The sequence below is a fragment of the Chionomys nivalis genome, chromosome 2 (genome assembly GCF_950005125.1).
Source record: "Chionomys nivalis chromosome 2, mChiNiv1.1, whole genome shotgun sequence".
NCBI lineage: Eukaryota > Metazoa > Chordata > Mammalia > Rodentia > Cricetidae > Chionomys > Chionomys nivalis.
Genome location: NC_080087.1, coordinates 85,371,877 through 85,390,093, shown reverse-complemented (window position 1 = coordinate 85,390,093; position 18,217 = coordinate 85,371,877). Strand labels below are relative to the sequence as shown.

The 18,217-nt window shown below is 44.0% G+C and overlaps 1 protein-coding gene across 1 annotated transcript in view; it reads left to right on the top strand.

The window, feature by feature from the left end:
* The first annotated feature begins 2,394 nt into the window (after window positions 1-2,394).
* Uba2 (ubiquitin like modifier activating enzyme 2) overlaps window positions 2,395-18,217 on the top strand; it is a 30,563-nt gene continuing 14,740 nt past the window's right edge. The window contains exons 1-8 of the mRNA XM_057762596.1: window positions 2,395-2,595; window positions 5,476-5,559; window positions 6,640-6,710; window positions 7,786-7,850; window positions 8,956-9,056; window positions 11,752-11,873; window positions 15,936-16,003; window positions 17,239-17,360. Of these exons, the coding sequence (XP_057618579.1) occupies window positions 2,458-2,595; window positions 5,476-5,559; window positions 6,640-6,710; window positions 7,786-7,850; window positions 8,956-9,056; window positions 11,752-11,873; window positions 15,936-16,003; window positions 17,239-17,360 (771 nt within the window). The 5' untranslated portion in view covers window positions 2,395-2,457. The remainder of the gene's footprint in view (window positions 2,596-5,475; window positions 5,560-6,639; window positions 6,711-7,785; window positions 7,851-8,955; window positions 9,057-11,751; window positions 11,874-15,935; window positions 16,004-17,238; window positions 17,361-18,217) is intronic.

Below are 18,217 nucleotides of genomic sequence, written 5' to 3'. Positions count from 1 at the left end.
CCAGCACCCACAAGGTAGATCCCAGGCATCTGGATGGAACTCTACAGGCTCTGTATGCACCCGATGCACAGGAACTCAGTAAAAATAGAAATGAGGTAGAGAGAGATAGAGTGCAATACCTCAGTTCTCCGCCAGCCTCCACATGTGGTGCATGCGCCCACAGACACACACAGAGCAGTGCATCCTGACAAATGCTGACTATACTGGCGTCTGTAAATCGGGACTTCTTTGTGGCCAGTTAGTTCCAAGACAGAAAAGTAGGGGCCGATGAAAGCTTCTGTGACCTGATTCCATCAGAGGCAGTCTATCTGTCTCTGTGGCCTGCCTTGAGAGCGTTATCAGCCGGGAATGACTGACAAAAGCCACAGTATGTATCAGATAGGTGGGTGCAAAAGTAATTGCAGGTCCTGCATCGCTGAAAGTTTTTGCTTAATATTGCAGTTTATTTTTTATGTGTATGAGTGTGTGTGTGTACATGCGTGCATGCGTGGGCTTTCCTACAGAGGCCAGAAGAGGGTTTTAGATGCCCACGAGGTGGAGTTACAGGCAGTGGTAAACTGCCTTAACATGAGTGCTGGGAACTGAACTCAGGCCCTCTGCAGTAGCACTATGCTCTTAACCTCCGAGCCTTCTCTCCAGCCCATGGACTATGCTGATAAATGTGGCTGTGTTGTATACCATTTTACTATGCATTTTCTATTTTTTTTCTAATGACTTGCTTGTGGTTTATTTTATATTATGGAAATTATGTTGACAAACTTGAGATTCGAAGCTGGGCTGCGGTTGCACGTGCTTTTAGTTCCTGCATTTGGGAGGCAGAGGCAAACAGATTGGAATAATTTTGTGGTTTGAGTTCAGAATAGGTGGCGAAGCAGCAGAGATGACTCTGGACATCCACAGAAATTTAGTTGACCAAGCAACAGTCCACAGAGCAGTGGTTCCAGAGCTGCTAACTGACTTCCACTTGGTAATGGCTGACATCCGGAGTTGACAGCTGCAGGGGGGGTTTTCAGAGAACTCAACACGGACCATTAAGTCAGTGGTCATTTGCAGCAAATTGGAAAGGTGAAAAAGCTTGATAAGTGGGTGCATCAATGAGGAGGCTTTGAAGCCTGTCCTGGAACTAACTCCTGAATTCTAAAGTCTGCCTGGTTAGTGTACTTTTGCTGGTTTTTTTTTTTTTTTTAGACAGGGTTTCATTGGCTGTCCTGGAACTGAGTTTGTAGACCATGCTGACCTTGAACTCACAGACATCTGCCTGCCTCTGCTTCCTGAATGCTGGGATTAACAGTGCCACCGCCACCTGGCTGAGTGTACTTCTTTGATGTACCTGCTTCCCAGGTACTCAGAAAGCCAAAGTGAATTAGATTGGCAGCTGACTACCAAACAGTAACCATGATCTTTTTGGTTCAAGTTTGACTTCAGGAAGGCATTGGCGTTTACCTGCCCAACCACTGAGCTGATCATAGATGGTTGCTGTATACCTTACATTTTTTAGAAATTTAATAGTTTTATTTTTCTAAATGTACAGTTGAGTTGATTGAACCTGTTCCTGTATCTTCAACAGTAACTGGGGCATCTTCACCCTTCGTGTGTGTGTGTGTGTGTGTGTGTGTGTGTGTATGTGTGTCCAAGCAATATGTATTAGCAAAGAATAGTTCCCTGTGCTCACAAAGGATAACCTGGGCTGAGGATGTTGGGTGTGTTTACCACGCTCAAAGTCTTAGATTCCAGTCTCATCAAGAGCAATGGCCAGGGGGCTGGAGAGATGGCTCAGTGGTTAAGAACATTGCCTGCTCTTCCAAATGTACAGAGTTCAATTCCCAGCAACCACATGGTGGCTTACAACCATCTGTAATGATGTCTGGTGCCCTCTTCTGGCCTGCAGACATACATACAGATAGACTATTATATACATAATAAATAAATATATATTTTTTTTTAAAAAAAAAGAGCAATGGCCAGGTGGCGTGACAAAGGCCTTTAATCCCAGCACTTGGGAGGCAGAGGCAGGCAGGTCTCTGAGTTTGAGGCCAGTCTGGTCTACAAGAGCTAGTTCCAAGACAGGCTCCAAAGCTACAGAGAAACCATGTCTTGAAAAACCAAAAAAACAAAAAAAAAAACAAAAAAAACCAATTTTCTTAATTTGCAGATGCTGATTACATATAGTCATAGTTTGTTTTTAAACTCCTACGTAAGGAATTTTCGTTGGGAGTTAAAACCAAGGTCGTTAAAAGGTGACCCTATGCTTCTCAGGCCGAGTGCGGGTCTGTGCGCGTCTAGAACTGCGCAGGAAGATGTCCCTGCTCTCAGGGTGTCTCCTGGACCCGTCCTGGCGCGGGCTAGCGTTCCGCAGTGCGCAGGAGCGGAAGCTGCGCCGCCCTTCCCCCACTGGCTTCCGGCTGCCGCTCGGGTTCTCCCGCCTCCGACTGCGCCGCGGCTCGTGGACGTCCCGCCATGGCACTGTCGCGGGGGCTTCCCCGGGAGCTGGCCGAGGCGGTGTCCCGCGGCCGGGTGCTGGTGGTGGGCGCGGGTGGCATCGGCTGTGAGCTGCTCAAGAACCTGGTGCTCACCGGCTTCTCTCACATCGATCTGGTGAGGCCCGGCCTCCGGCTGAATGGCGGGCTGTCTGCGGGACGCGGGGCCCGAATTCTGGGCGGGAGTCAGGGCGGTGCGGCCCTCGGGCCGGGGATCAGGGTCGCCGCTTCGGGAACAGATTGGCGGGGACACTGGGCCCCGGCTTCCCGGCCTCCTGTCTGTAGGCCTCCGCTCCCCGGGCCTGCGCGCGCCGCCTCCCGAGCCGAACAGTTTCCCCAGTTACTCTGGGATGCAGGAAGTGATCGAGACCCCTGTGGATGCTGTGACTTTAATTCGAACGTGCCCCTAACTTGAAAGTAACGACCCGCGGCAGAGCGGCTGCAGCAGCAGCAGCACCCCGGGTGCGCTCACATGCATTTACTCGAGTATGCCACCGGCCTCTAGGTTGCAAGTGTTCACATCCCATTTTATTTTTAACAGATGAGGGAAGTAAGGCGCTATGAGGTTGAGTAACTTACCCTGAGGAGACGCCGCTAGTGGCTGGATGAACTCCTTTGGGGCTCGCGCGCCTCTGGGCTGGGCACAGTGCAGATGGGACACTGCCGTTTATGTCATTAAAGATGTTCCCTTGGGTTGGCGATTGGGTGACCACGTGTCATCCCTACAATCGGGAGACAGTAGGTTCGGGAGTTGAGGTTCGCTTGGGCTACGTAGCAAGACTTTTCCTCAAGAAATTTAAAAAAGTTTTTGATTGTTCGTAATCTAAGTTTTGCTTTAGTGTGCAATGACAGGAAGCCGCTGTAGTTTGTTAACGTGTTGGAGATACTATCTGGAGCTGGGATGTGAGTTGAAAATGCCTTACGGATTAGCAGAAACATGGAACTAATTTACAGGTGTCAAGATGTAAGGCGAGGCAGAATTCAAGTCTATTTTTCTATGCACTGATTAGACTTCACACCCAGTTCCAGGCCACAGAGAATCCAGTCTGTTGGTAATTCTGGAGGCTATGTTTAAAAAAGAATAGTTTTTGCAGTAGACAAGAGTGAATTGAAAAGTAAATGATCTTTGTTTTAATTGCTTTTCTTTGGTTTAATGTTTGTAGTGAACTGTAGCGTAAATGAGGAGGTTCACGAGATGACAGATGTTTATTGGCGTTCCTCTACTCTGTGGACGCTGGGAGCTTTGAAGTACAAATGGATATTTCAGTACTTATATGTTTTTAATTGTTCATGAACTACCCCAAACTGTTAGGCTGTTTCTTGATGAGAGCATTTTGTTTGTTGTTTATGTAAGCTTATTGAAATAGAATGATGTTAGCTGGACTTATTTTCTTTCTTTTTTTTTTTTTTAAAGATTTATTTATTTATTATGTATACAATAGTCTGCCTGCATGTGTTCCTGCAGACAGAAGTTGGCACCAGATCTTATTACTGGTGGTTGTGAGCCACCATGTGGTTGCTGGGAATTGAACTTCAGGACCTCTGGAAGAGCAGTCAATGCTCTTAACCACTGAGCCATCTCTCCAGCTCCCGACTTATTTTCTTTCAAGTAGCAATTAAACTTTATTTTACTTTTTAAAAAATATTTATTATGTATACAGTGTGTGGGCACCAGATCTCATTACAGATGGTTGTGAGCCACCATGTGGTTTTTGGGAATTGAACTCAGGTTGCTGGAAGAGCAGTCAGTGCTCTTAACCTCTGAACCATCTCTCCAGCCCCTAAATTTTATTTTTATTTTAAAAATTTTCCCTTAGTTTATGTGTCTGTTCCTGGTGCCCTCGGAGGCCAGGAGGGGCATTGAATCCCCTGGAACTGGTGTTACCAATGTAGGTGCTGAGAATTGGGCCCCAGGTCCAATGCAAGAGCAGCCAGCACTCTTAACTGTTGAGCCCTCTCTCCAGCTCCTGGGTTAGATGTTTAAACACGAATTTTTTATTTTATTTTATTTTTTGACTTTAATACCCCTCAAGCAATCCTGAGTGACTATGTATATACAGAGTAAAGCAACAAACGTTTCCAACTCCGATTGCCACATGACTTAATGGAAAACAACAGGCACAGTAAATTATACCACATTTGAAGTAATCAGACAGATGGGTATTGATTTATTTGGGGGGGTGGAGCCCATATGACAACTTAGGGTGTCTTCTGGGGGCACTGTCTACCTTTTTTTGAGACAGAGGCTCCCTTGTTCTGGAACTCTCCAAATTTACTAGATTGACCAGCTAGTGAGTCCCAGGATCTCCTCTTGTTTTAATATGGGTGCTGGGGGATTGAACCCACGTCTTTGTAGCTGGCAGGACAACCACTTTAATGCCTTTTATCTCTTTTGTCTTTATTTATTTATCTATCTATATTTTGAGACAGGGTCTCTATATGTAACCCTGACTAGTCTGGACCTCATTATGGAGACCACGCTGACCTCCAACTCACAGATACCTGAGTACACCACCTTGCCCACCGGAAACCTTTATATTTTTATTTGTTTGTTTTTAAAATTTTTATATTTTTATAAACCAAAGCTTTTATGCTTTCTAAGGAATTGCCTGAAATAGGATTAAATCAAAAAATTAGCCATCCTCAGTGCATTCTGGTTTTTTGTTTGTTTTTTTTTTAAGACAGGGTATCTCTGTATAGTAGTCCAGGCTGTCCTAAAACTCACTTTGTAGACCTGGCTAGCCTTGAAGTTACAGAGATCTGCCTATCTCTGCCTCCCAAGGGCTGGGATTAAAGGCTTGCTAGCCACCACCAGGCCTTGATGGTTATCTTTGACATTGACACTGCCCTTCCCATATTCTTTAAATGTAGCTTTTAACAGTTTGGGTATGACTTGTCCAGAGAAGCACTTTCTACGCTGGTAAGTTCTGAACTATGAATGCTGAAGGTAGTGATGTTGCTCGAACAGTGTGATTCATCCGGGTTTCTGCCTTTGTAGATTGATCTGGATACTATCGACGTCAGCAACCTCAACAGACAGTTCTTGTTTCAAAAGAAACACGTTGGAAGGTCAAAGGCTCAGGTAACTGTTTCCCATGTTGTGTTTAGAACTCTGACAATGAAGTTCTCTCTCAATAGGCCAGATTATGACTCCTAGAGAGAGGGAAAGTAGGTGACGCTAGCATCCCCCCTCCCCTATCTTTCTCTCTCTTCCTAGTTTTTCAAGACAGGGTTTTCTAAGTCACTCTGTAGACCAGGCTGGCCTCAAACCACACCTGTTCGCCTGCCTGTTTCTACCTCCCAAGTACTGGGATTAAAGGCGTGCACCACCACAGCCCTGCTTCTCTCTTCTTTTGTCTGTGATTAAAATTATTCTATTCGTTTGCTTGTTTTAGTTTGTATGGGGCGCCTGTGAGTGCCACTGCGTGAGAATAGAAGTAGGGACAATTGGGTCCTGGGGGTTGGGCTGAGGAGTAGCCCACATCTCCCCCGCCCTTTTTTTTTCCTGGAAGGAATTGAAATTCTGAGTGCTGTATTTGAAGTGTCTTTTGTATCCTCTTCATATTTAAGTTTGCTCGTTTGCATCCCAGAGGCCAGATTCTCCTGTGTCCCCAGGGAAGATATTGCTGCTTTGAATATTCTTCCTGGGTTGGGACTAAAGGTCTTGTTCTTCTGTTTTCTGTCAGCCCCTTCCCTCCCATCCCATTGTGCTTGTTTCCTATTTTCTTTTTTGCAGCTCCCTTCCCCACAGGTATTTTGCTGTGTCAGTTTTTAGACTGAGTTTCTTCATCCTCTGACAGGAGTCTTTCTAAACTTGCATTACATTTTGTAGTCAAGCTGACCTGGGTGGTTTATTTACGGCTTCTTTTCTTAGGCTTTTAAGTGAATGACTGACATTATTGCATTTTAGTTCAGTTTAGTTTTGTGCTACTGGAGGTACACAAGTGCTCTACCCCAGCCCCATGGTTTCTATTTTCTCTGAAGTTTGCCATTCACATAAAAATGGTCACGTGTAGGGGAAAACTAATTTTATGAATATGTATATACTTAATGAAATCTTACCACATTTTTTGTATATATATAAATAAGTAAGTAAAGTAACCATGTATATGTCAGATTTCAAATGTCAACAAAAATGAGTAATTTACTTTTGGTTTTCCAGGTTGCCAAAGAAAGTGTGCTGCAGTTCCACCCCCAAGCTAACATCGAGGCTCACCATGACAGCATCATGAAGTATGCACGCCATTCTGTTACAAAGCTATTTGCTATGAATTTTTAGTTAAGCCTTTAAAGTATAAGGTGCCGGGCGGTGGTGGCGCACGCCTTTAATCCCAGCACTCGGGAGGCAGAGGCAGGCGGATCTCTGTGAGTTCGAGACCAGCCTGGTCTACAAGAGCTAGTTCCAGGACAGGCTCCAAAACCACAGAGAAACCCTGTCTCGAAAAACAAAACAAACAAACAAACAAACAATAAAGTATAAGGTATTTTTATCAGGCATCTATGTGAGCCCGAATCATTCTGTAGTTTTCGGATAACTTGTAGAATATTTAAGCATGCTAAGTCTGTGCCATCAGTGGCATCGCTTCTCCCGGTTCATGTAGATGAGCGATGTTTTAATGTCAGTAAGGAAGTTACTCAGAGACTTAGAAATAACTGTGCTTTCATGCCTGAGGCTCCGCTGATGCTGTGTATAGTGGTAGGGTCTGACTGCATGTACCTCAGTAATGATGGGTAATCTGTCCTTATGGAGGTGGAGAGCAAAGATCCATGAGCTTAAGTCCCCTGCCACACACACATGTGACTGGGAATTAGAGGGAGCCTTCAGCTTTCTCAAGGCACTTGTCTCTCCTGTTATTTCTAATGCTTTGTAGGTCTGCTTGTTGCCTCTTACCCCTTGCACTTTCCCAGTGCTGCTAAAAGCGGAGCCCCGAGGGGCCTGAACCCTGCCTGATTGTGACCATGTGAGGTGAAACCGCTGGCCATGCAGATCCTGGGAATGTGTCCCTTGTATGTTCCCAGGCACTTGCTACCCTGGGGGGGTTTACTAGTGAGGTTATGCCAGCTTTCTGCCAGTTTAAGAATTTGTCTTGGTGTCTTGGATTGCTGGTCAGGAAGGAGAGAAACTTGAGAATGGTTCCTTTAAAATATGCTTGTATTAGGAAAATTCCAGCCTTCCTGTCACTATGGCATATACTTCCCACCAATGGTTATTTTTACAGTTATTTGTCCATTTTGGGACTCTATTTATTATGCTGAGAAAAATCATACAAAAGACCAGTTTTGGTGACCTTTTTGTTTTGCTTTTCAGCCCAGAGTATAATGTGGAATTTTTTCGAAAGTTTATATTGGTTATGAATGCGTTAGATAACAGAGGTAAGGTGTTTTTAATGTTTCACATCTTGTTAATTTCCTCTTCCCCATGTCAAAGCTGGTTAGAGATTTAGTGTCCAACTATGAATTAGAACTTAAACACAAAAGGAAATAAGAATAGGTGGGGCTTTTGGAGTGTGTGACAGTCTGGAACTCACCATGTTCCCCCAGGCTGACCTTAAACTGGTGACAATCCTCCTGCCTCAGTCTCCGGTGTGCTAGAATTTTAGGTATAAGCAGAGCCGGTTGATGGCTATTTCTCTAGGACACACAGTTGGCCTTCATACACTTTGCTATTCTACCAGAAGGTGTAGCTAGAAGGGCATTGGAAGACTGCCTGTGAATTTGTTTCAGGTGGTTGCAGTACGTCTTGATTGTGCTTAGACCTAGGCAATGAGCATCTGAGGGGTGTCCACCAGGACTATTATAATACAAATGGGCCAGAGCATCAGGTGATTGTAAAGTGCCTTTGGGTGAGGCCGCAGTAAGGTGTTAGTTTTTCTGCTCTATTCTTGAGACGGTCTTAGATTTACTAAGTAGCTGGGGATGATCTTGAACTCTTCTGCCCGCCTCCCAAGGGCTGGTACACCAGGCCTAGTTTAGGCTGCTCCATTTAAAGACTGGCTCTAGAATTCTTCCAGCTGTACCTGTAACACAGGGTTCTAGACCAGGTCCTCGTAGGTGTAACAAATTTCTTTCTGGAAAGCTAAGCATGGTGGGCATGTCTTTAATACCAACACTTAGGAGGCAGAGGCAGGTGAATCTCTGTGCGTTTGAGGCCAGCCTGGTCTACAGAGCGAGTCTCAGGGCAGGTTCCAAAGCTACACAGAGAAACCCTATCTTGAAAACCAAAAATAAAATAAAGAAAAAAGAGTCTTTGTCTAGAGTAAATTTGTAAAGCAAATTTCTTGTTTGATTTTGCTGAGTGTCCTGTAATGACATGTCATTGGCTAAGGATGTAGCCAAAGTGTTGCAGACAAAAGTAGTTATCTTTGCCTTAGTCACAGTGAACATGCGGTTTTTTGAAAGCAAGAAAATGTTTTCATAATTGTCATCCTGAACTTGTTTCTGTCTTCAGAAACTCTTGGTAACTCGTGTTTTCTTTCAGCTGCCCGAAACCATGTAAATAGAATGTGTCTGGCAGCCGATGTGCCTCTCATTGAAAGTGGGACTGCTGGTTATCTTGGACAAGTGACCACTATCAAGAAGGTAAACACATTGTTCTTATTTTTCACCTATTTACTTGAGACTTAGGAAGGAAAAAACTTTGGATGTATATAGTATAAGCAGGCCAGCATCCAAGGTATAGAGATTTCATGCTGTATAAGACAGGGTGGTGCCAGGCAGTGGTGGCGCACGCCTTTAATCCCAGCACTCGGGAGGCAGAGACGGGCTGATCTCTGTGTTCGAGGCCATCCTGGTCTACAGACCAAGTTCCAGGACAGGCTTCAAAGCTGCAAAGAAACCCTGTCTTGAAAAACCAAAACAAACAAACAAAACCGGGATAATGCTTAGGTCCCTGGGTTCATTAAGTTCCCAGAAGACCGCCCACCTTAAGGTATATATTAAAATTCTTAGCCTGAGCAGGGCATGGTAGTGCCTTCTTTTACTCCCAGCATTCAGGAGGCAGAGGCAATGGATCTCTGGTCTACAGAGCAAGTTCCGGGACAGCCAGGGCTACACAGAGAAAAACTGTCTTGAAAAACCAAAATCAGACAAACAGAAATCCTTAGACGGACAGAACAAGCTACAACAATGCTTAGTAGTCATAGGGCTTTGCGTGAAGCTGTAGATGATGAGCAGTAGTCAGACTTCCAGAAGCTTCAGTGTGCCAGGCATGGTGGCGCATGCTGTCTTTAATCCCACAGCACGATCTGTTTGGCTTCAAGGCCAGCTTGGTCTACATAGTGAATTCCAGCCAGCCAGGGCTGCATAGTGAGACTTTGTCTCAAAACAAGACAACAGTGATTTTGGGGCCAGTGAGATGGTTCAGCGTGCGCTTGCTGCTAAGCTTGACAACTTAGGTTTAGCCCTGTACCAACGTGTTGGAAGGAGAAAACAACTCGCACAACTTGTCCTGATTGCCACACATGTGCTTTGGTGCTCCTGTGCGTGCACACACACTAAGTGAGTGTAGAAATCAACAGTTGACTTTTGGGTTTGGAGTCTTCTAGTTCAGGTGTAGAAATGAGGTAGTAAGCAATCCTAACTCCGGATCTCTAATGTTCATTTTTACCTAAAGGAGTCTGGGGTGCAGATAGATTTGAAGCATATCAGTGAAGCTAACAAACGAGTGGGTGGTGTGTATCTTTAGCGTAGGTTTATAAAAGCCTGGGACTGATTAGTTAGGTCTTCAGATCTCTTAGCTCCTTCGGGAAGTAAACATTAAAAGCTACATTTGAAGAATTCCTTCAAAGGTTAGAAAGTACTTTTTGAAAATACTTAAAATGGCCTGGCTTGTCGCATTTTTTTTTTATAATATTTGTAATTAACTTTATGTACATTGGTGTGAAGCTGTCAGATCCCCTGGAACTGGATTTTCAGACAGTTGTGAGCTGCCATGTGGGTGCTGGGAATTGAACCCAGGTTCTCTGAAAGAGCAGTCAGTGCTCTTAACCACTGAGCCATCTCTCCAGCCCATTGGTATATTTTTGACTGGGTACCTATGTTACAAAGCATGGCTTTCTTTTGTTTTAACTGTTAGTCTTGGAAGCTTATTCTGTGTCATTCTCCAGAGGTTTTGTGTGGGTCAGTGCTTTATAGACTCCGATGTGTCAGTATAGAATGAGGTGGAGGTGTTTGGTGTTACCTGCAGCATACACAATGTGCTTTTCGGTGGCTTCATCCGAGGTATTTATTGGAAGTCGGAGGGCACAGTAGCGTTAGCAGGAGATCCTGGATCTGCCATTTAATCTATATTAAAACATATATTGATTCTTTTTGTTTGTTTTTCAAGATGGGCTTTCTCTGTGTAAACAGCCCTGGCTGTCCTGGAACTTACACTGTAGACCAGGCTGGCCTTAAACTCAGAGATCCACCTGCCTCTGTCTCCCAAGTGCTGGGATTAAAGGTGTATGCCACCACCACCCAGCAAGAGTTTTGATTCTTTAACTGTTAACTGTTAAGTTGTTTTTTATTCTCCTTTGTGAAGGCTTAGGTTGAGACATGCTGAGATAAAGAGGGATTCATCTGATGGTCCTACAGTAGGGATACCTTGCCCCTACTTTTTTTTTTTTTTTTTTTTTTTTTTTTTGGTTTTTCGAGACAGGGTTTCTCTGTGGTTTTGGAGCCTGTCCTGGAACTAGCTCTTGTAGACCAGGCTGGTCTCGAACTCACAGAGATCCGCCTGCCTCTGCCTCCCGAGTGCTGGGATTAAAGGCGTGCGCCACCACCGCCCGGCCCTACTTTTTTTTTTTCTCTCTCTCTTTGGAAACAAGGTTTCTCTACATAACCCTGGCTGTCCTGGGACTCTCTCTCTGTAGACCTCCCTGGCCTTTAATTCAGAGATTGTCTTGCCTTAGCACGAGTGCTAGGATTTTAAAGGTGTGCATTACCACCCCCGGCTTCCTGTAGTTTTCTGTTATTTGGTGAAATAAAAAAATATAATTCTCTGATTTGGTGTTGTACTACAATGCTTTCTTCTTTCTGAATTTGCCTTCCACTTGAGTGGGAGTTGGGAGGAATGTTTCCACCTCAGCCACGACTTGGTCATGTCATTTAGCCTTTGCATTTTGATTCTGGATCCTTTATATATACAGTAAGGGTTTTGCAGTCACTTATAGTTTAAATTTTTCTTGGCGGCATAGAAGTGGGCTGGAATGTAAGTGAGGGGATGAAGTGTCTGCAGCTGTACTACCTTCTAACTGTTGTGGAGTAACTGCTCTCTTATGCCCTGACTTTATAGGGTGTGACTGAGTGCTACGAGTGTCATCCTAAGCCAACACAGAGAACGTTCCCTGGCTGTACGATTCGGAACACACCTTCTGAACCTATTCACTGCATCGTTTGGGCAAAGTATTTGTTCAAGTAAGAGTTATGTGTCCCTGGCATGTTTTCAGAGCAGATTATGGAACACGGGGTCATTTTTACTTAAATAGTCTTAAAAAGGATATATTTATAGTGGTTAAATATGGCAAAGAGACACTAGTGATTTTCTTGGGTTTAACTCAGACAGCATTCTTTGCATGCTGTGGATGAAATTTTGGATGTTTAGTCTGGTATTGGACACAGGCATGCAACAAAGTTTGTACGAATGTATATATTTGGAATTATGAAAACATACTTATAAATAACCTGTTAAAGAAGAATTCACAGTGGAGTTAAAATCCTTTAGTGGGTCTGGGGTAGGACTCATTTGTGTGGTACTTGACTGGTATGCCTGAGGCCATGGTTAGGATCCCTACCCTGTTTAGTAACCATCCACAACCAACTCTTAACAGTGGTAAAAAATACCACTTGTTGAATGCCTGACTATGGTAGTGAAAAGGAAGGCTACTGGTCACACACACGGAGAAATGCTGAGTGTTGGTAGCCTAAATGAGGTGTGCTCCAGAATATCTGAAAAAACAAAACTGAAAGGAGAGGGAGATAGTTGGACACCCTCCCCCCCCAAATTTCCAGTTTGATTCCCAGCTGGGAGAGCCTGAGTAAATAACTGAGAACACAGTGTTAGCACACAATTTCCAGACAGTAGTGGGGTTCCCAGGAACACATCTCCTTAACACCTCCCCAGCCCCTAGAGACAGTGTTTCTCTGTGCAGCCCTGACTGTCCTGGAACTCACTCTTTAGACCAGGCTGGCCTCAAATTCACAGATCTACCTGCGTCTGCCTCCTAAAGGCTGGGATTAAAGGTGTGCATCGCCCAGTTTCCCCCTTTAACGTTTTACATTAATTTGATATATGCCTGAAGACAGAGAAATCAATTCTGATAGCATTAGTAATTAGAACATTTCTTATTAGGCAGTGATGGTGTACATCTTTACTCCCAACATTCAGGAAGCAGAGGCAGATGGATCTCTTTGTGAGTTCGAGGACAGCCAGGACTATCTACACAGAGAAACCTTGTCTCAAAAAAAAGAAAAAAAGTTTCTTGATATTTTGTGGCTCTTAGATAATATCCTTTGTCATTTCTAGGATCCTATCTTGGATGCTACATGAGTTTTCACGTCTCTAGCTCTTGGCCGTTCATTTCTTAGATATTCTTTGTGTTGGGCAACCCTTGTGGTTCTGAGTAGCAGGTCAGCACAGTGACCAACATTGGCATTTGTCTAGTGTTTTCCTCGTGAGACTGGGTATTGAGAGGAAGACAGCAGCAGGGGAAGATGCTGTTTGTCCCACTGTCAGCATCATCTGTCACTGCTGCACCCTTGGTAACCTCCCTTCCCCCCTTCCCACTGAGCAGTGTAGCAGGGAGTCCTGGGCCGCCCACTCCAAACAGTGGAGATGTGTTTTTTGAGGCCAGTGCATCCTAAGAAGTCATTGTGCTTGCGTTTCTTGCTAAGTAACTCACTCTTTGGACTTTTCCCTGAGAGTGTTTGTTCTCCTCGCTCCCTGCTTCCTGTTCTTTTCCCCCTTGAGACAGGGTCTCTTGTAGCCCAGACTGACCTGGACATACACATGCCACATAGTTGGAGATGACGTTCCACTTCCCAAATGCTGGGGTTGCAACTGTCCATAACTATTACCAGGGATCCAGTGTCCTTCTAGCATCCACAGGCATACATGCGGTGCACTGAGCACTTACTTACTTATTTGTCAAACAAAAAATACATTTATTTATTCATTCATTTAGATTATTTTATTTACAGCATATCTGTGCATTTGAGGCCAGCCTGGTCTGCAAAGTGAATTTCGGAACAGCCAGGACTATGCTCAGAGGAACCTTGTCTTGAAAAACAAAACAAAATTTTTATTGTGGAGAAAATCTTTATTGGAATTAGGGAACAATTTTCTTATTTTAAGATTTATTTTAAGTACATAAGAATGTTTTCCTTTATGTATGTGCACACCTGACACCCTCCATTCACCAAGGGCCAGATTCCCCCATGTAGGGGCTGAGGGGTAAGTGTGAACTCTTCCAGAGGACCCAGAGTCCATTCCCAGTATCCACGTGGCAGCTCACAACTGTCTCTAACTCTAAGATCTGACACCCTCACACAGGCATACATCAGGCAAAATATCAGTGCAAATGAAATAAAAGTAAATACATTGTTATTTTTATTTTATTTATTTATTTATTATATATACAATATTCTGTCTGTGTGTATGTCTGCAGGCCAGAAGAGGGCACCAGACCTCATTACAGATGGTTGTGAGCCATCATGTGGTTGCCGGGAATTGAACTCAGGACCTTTGGAAGAGCAGGCAATGCTTTTAACCACTGAGCCATCTTTCCAGCCCCATTGTTATTTTTTAAAAGACATCAAAAGCACTGAAAGTGAAGGAAGAGTTGACCAGAGAAAGTGTTGGGTGGCTGTCATCAAGAGACAGGCTGTTATGTGGAGAGACATGTAGGATTTGCAGCTGACTGAAAATTGTTTTTTAAAATGTATTTCTTGGGCTGGAGAGATGGCTCAGAGGTTAAGAGCACTGGATGTTCTTCCAGAGGTCCTGAGTTCAATTCCCAGCAACCACATGGTGACTCACAACCATCTGATCTGGTGCCCTCTTCTGGCCTGCAGGGATACATGCAGACAGAACACTATACATAATAAACAAATAATAAATAAAAATAAATAAATTTAAAAAAAATGTATTTCTTTTTTTTTTATTAATCATAAACTGATTGGCCCAGTGTCTCAGGCTCTTCTTATTAACTAATTCTTATAACTTATATTAGCCCATATTTCTTGTCTATGTCAGCCACGTGGCTTGGTACCTTTTTCAGAGAGGCAGTCACATCTTGCTTTTTCTGTGGCTGGGTCACGACTGCAGTAAAATGTGTTTCTAAAATCAATAGAAGTATGGTTGGTAAAAATCAGACAAGATGGGACACGACTATAACAGCACTCAAGAGTAGAGGCAAGGGCCGGGCGGTGGTGGCGCACGCCTTTAATCCCAGCACTTGGGAGGCAGAGGCAGGCGGATCTCTGTGAGTTCGAGACCAGCCTGGTCTACAAGAGCTAGTTCCAGGACAGGCTCCAAAGCCACAGAGAAACCCTGTCTCGAAAAACCAAAAAAAAAAAAAAAAAAGAGTAGAGGCAAGTGGCTCTCTGGATTCTAAGCCAGGCCATCTACCTAATTAGTTCCACTGTACAGTAAGACCCTGCTGTAGCCGTCAGCTAAACCTCTGCAAAGTGTGATATGGTGTGTGGATCATGCAGCTCAGTTGACGGGAGTATTTGCCCAAATAGTGGATTACCCCAGTTTTGATCCTTGGCCACAGAACACCCTAACTTGACTACCTAGCATGGATATGTCACACTCAGTGGAAGACCCAGTCAGGCGGTCTAGAGGAAGTGAAACATTGACAGCCTTGTTGGGAGTTAAATAGTATGACCAGAAGGTCGTTTCTTGGGAAGTGTTTCCAAGAGCTTTACAGTTTTCGGTGTTTGCTTCTTTGTGGGGGAAGCATATGAAAGGGTTTCACTGAGTCATCTCCCTGAGGAAAGGCTGGGTGCCTCTGTCTGGGAAGAATCAAACCAGGTTTAGGGTGACTTGGCTGGTGAAGAATCTTAGCTTAACAGTTTAGTATTATTTTCTTTTCTGTAAGAATAAGAAGTGCCTTATTCTCTGCTGAATTTTGCCACCTAGAATAAGACTTTGGGAATGTGTAGCATGGGTAGTTATGGAATAGCCAGCTGCAGGTGTCTGGTGAGTGTCCTCTACTGTGAAAATGTTCTTCAGGAACGAAGCTTGCCTGTTTTTACTGGCACGTTCGCATATTGAAATGTTCGAAACCTAGTTGATATTGTCACACATCTCATCTAGCCTTGGTGCCATGAGCAAACAGGATACTCTTAGGATTATGTATGCGCTGTGAATCATCATGCTAAGCATTTGGACTATTGTAAATAGATATTTCTGGGGAAATAGTCACATCTGTTTCAAATGCCTTTCCCTGATTGTTCACTCTTCTGGAATTGCAGCCAGCTGTTTGGAGAGGAGGATGCAGATCAAGAAGTGTCTCCTGACAGAGCCGACCCTGAAGCTGCTTGTGAGTGACTGTTGCCTTTGCTGTTGATTTAATGGTGGTGCTTTAAGGTTGCTTAATGTGCCATTGCATTTTGGGGGAAAAATTATTATTTTATGCATATGGATGTTTTACCTGCATGTATGTCTAGTCTCATCATCCCATTTTAGGGAGGTTGTTGTTTTGTTCTTTGATGGTAGGTTTTTTGTTTTCGAGACTGGCTTTTTCTGTGTGCCCCTAGTTATATGCAAAGCACAGAGATCCACCTGCTTCACTTTCCCAGAGTTCTGGAATTAAAGTGTATGATGTTTTAAAGCTTTCAGAACAAAGATTGAAAGGTTTAAGAACAAAGGAGTAGTTCCATTTCACTGGTAAGAACAGTGATCAAGATGGCTTGCGCCTTTAATCCCAGCACTCTGGGGGCAGAGGCAGGTGGATCTCTGTGAGTTTGAGGATAACCTGGTCTACAAAGCAAGTTCCAGGACAGTCAGGGCTACACAGAGAAACCCTGTCTCAAAGAAGCCAGAAAAAAAGAAAGAAAGAAACCGAGATGAGACATTTCACAGACCTAATCATTAGGACTGGGAGCAGCACCCATTCTATTTACAGGGTCGTGTTTTTTTTTTTTTAAATATTTATTTATTATGTGTACAGTATTCTGCTTGCAGCACCAGAAGAGGGCCCCAGATCTCACTACAAATGGTTGGGGGTCCCCATGTGGTTGCTGGGAATTGAACTCAGGACCTTTAGAAGAGCAGTCCGTGCTCTTAACCTCTGAGCCATCTCTCCAGCCCTACAGGGTCGTGTTTTAACTGTTAACTTGTGCCCATTAGAAACAGGTGTAGGGCTGGAGAGGTGGCTCGGGATCAGAGTACTGACTGCTCTTCCAGAGGACCTGGCACTCGTGTGTTGGTTTACATTCTCTGAAACTCCCGTTCCAAGGGATCTCATATCTCTTCGGACTTCCAAGGGCACAAGTCAGCCACTTGGTTTACAGACAATATAGGTCAAACTACCTGTGCATATAAAATACAATCTAAAAAAAAAACCAAAAAACTCAGAAAGCAGGCCAGTGGTGGTGAATGCCTTTAAAGAAGACAACAACAGCAAAAAATCTCACTGAGGCACAAAAATACACTAGTACTCACGTTGCTGTCCTGGAACTCTGAATGTGTTCCATACAGCTGCCTTCCACTGAGTGATTCTCTCCCTTAGGTGAGAACGTAATTGTACATTGAGATACAATGCTTGTTTTGTAGGGGAGCCGACAGAAGCTGAAGCCAGAGCCAGGGCTTCCAATGAAGATGGAGACATTAAACGTGTTTCCACTAAGGAATGGGCTAAGTCAACTGGGTATGATCCAGTTAAACTTTTTACCAAGGTCAGTCTCGCTCTCTTCTTCCTCATTCTTCTGGTCTAATTGGGCTTCCTGCTTCCTCTCTTTTAAAACTTATTTTATGTGTATGAATGGTTTGCCTGCATGTGTATATGTGTACCATGTGTATGCTGGTGCTGCCTCAAGTTGGGGGTCTGATCCAAGAGAACTACACTCAGGATGTTAGTGAACCACCATGTGGATGCTGGGAACTGAGCCCTATCCTCTGAAAATCCAGCGAGAGCTCTTACCGTGAACCATTTCTGCAGCCCCCAGGGCTTCTGCGCTTGATCAGCAAGACTATCACTCAACAGTATTTCAGCTAGATTTACTTTTATTATTATTATTATTAATTTTCATTTTAATTTAGAAGGGCACACATGCCATGGTGCTTATGTAGAGGTCAGAGGGCAACCTTGTGGAGTTTTGTCCTTCTACCTTGTGGGGTTATGTGATACTCTTCTGGGAGAGACACAAACAAACATCAGTTTGCCACAAATAGGAAACTGACCAAACTAGAGTATTGATAGCACCAAAGCTCAGCTTTGTGAAACAGTGAGTTTTTGATTTGGTTTTGTTTTTTTAGTGGGGCATAGAAGATGAAGGTTCTAGACAGGGTTTTATCTGTATGGCTCTGGCTGTCCTGGAACTCACTCTGTAGACAAGGCTGACATCAAACTGCCTCTGCTTCCAGAGTGCTGGAACTAAAGGTGTGTACCACCACCACCTGGGAGCTCAAACCACCCCAGAATTTCTTAACTCTATAACTTTAAGATGTTTATTAACCCCAATCCCCAAAATGAAAGGGGCAGAGATGGAGCACAAAACCTCTAAGTGTATTATTATTTTTTTAAAAAATATTT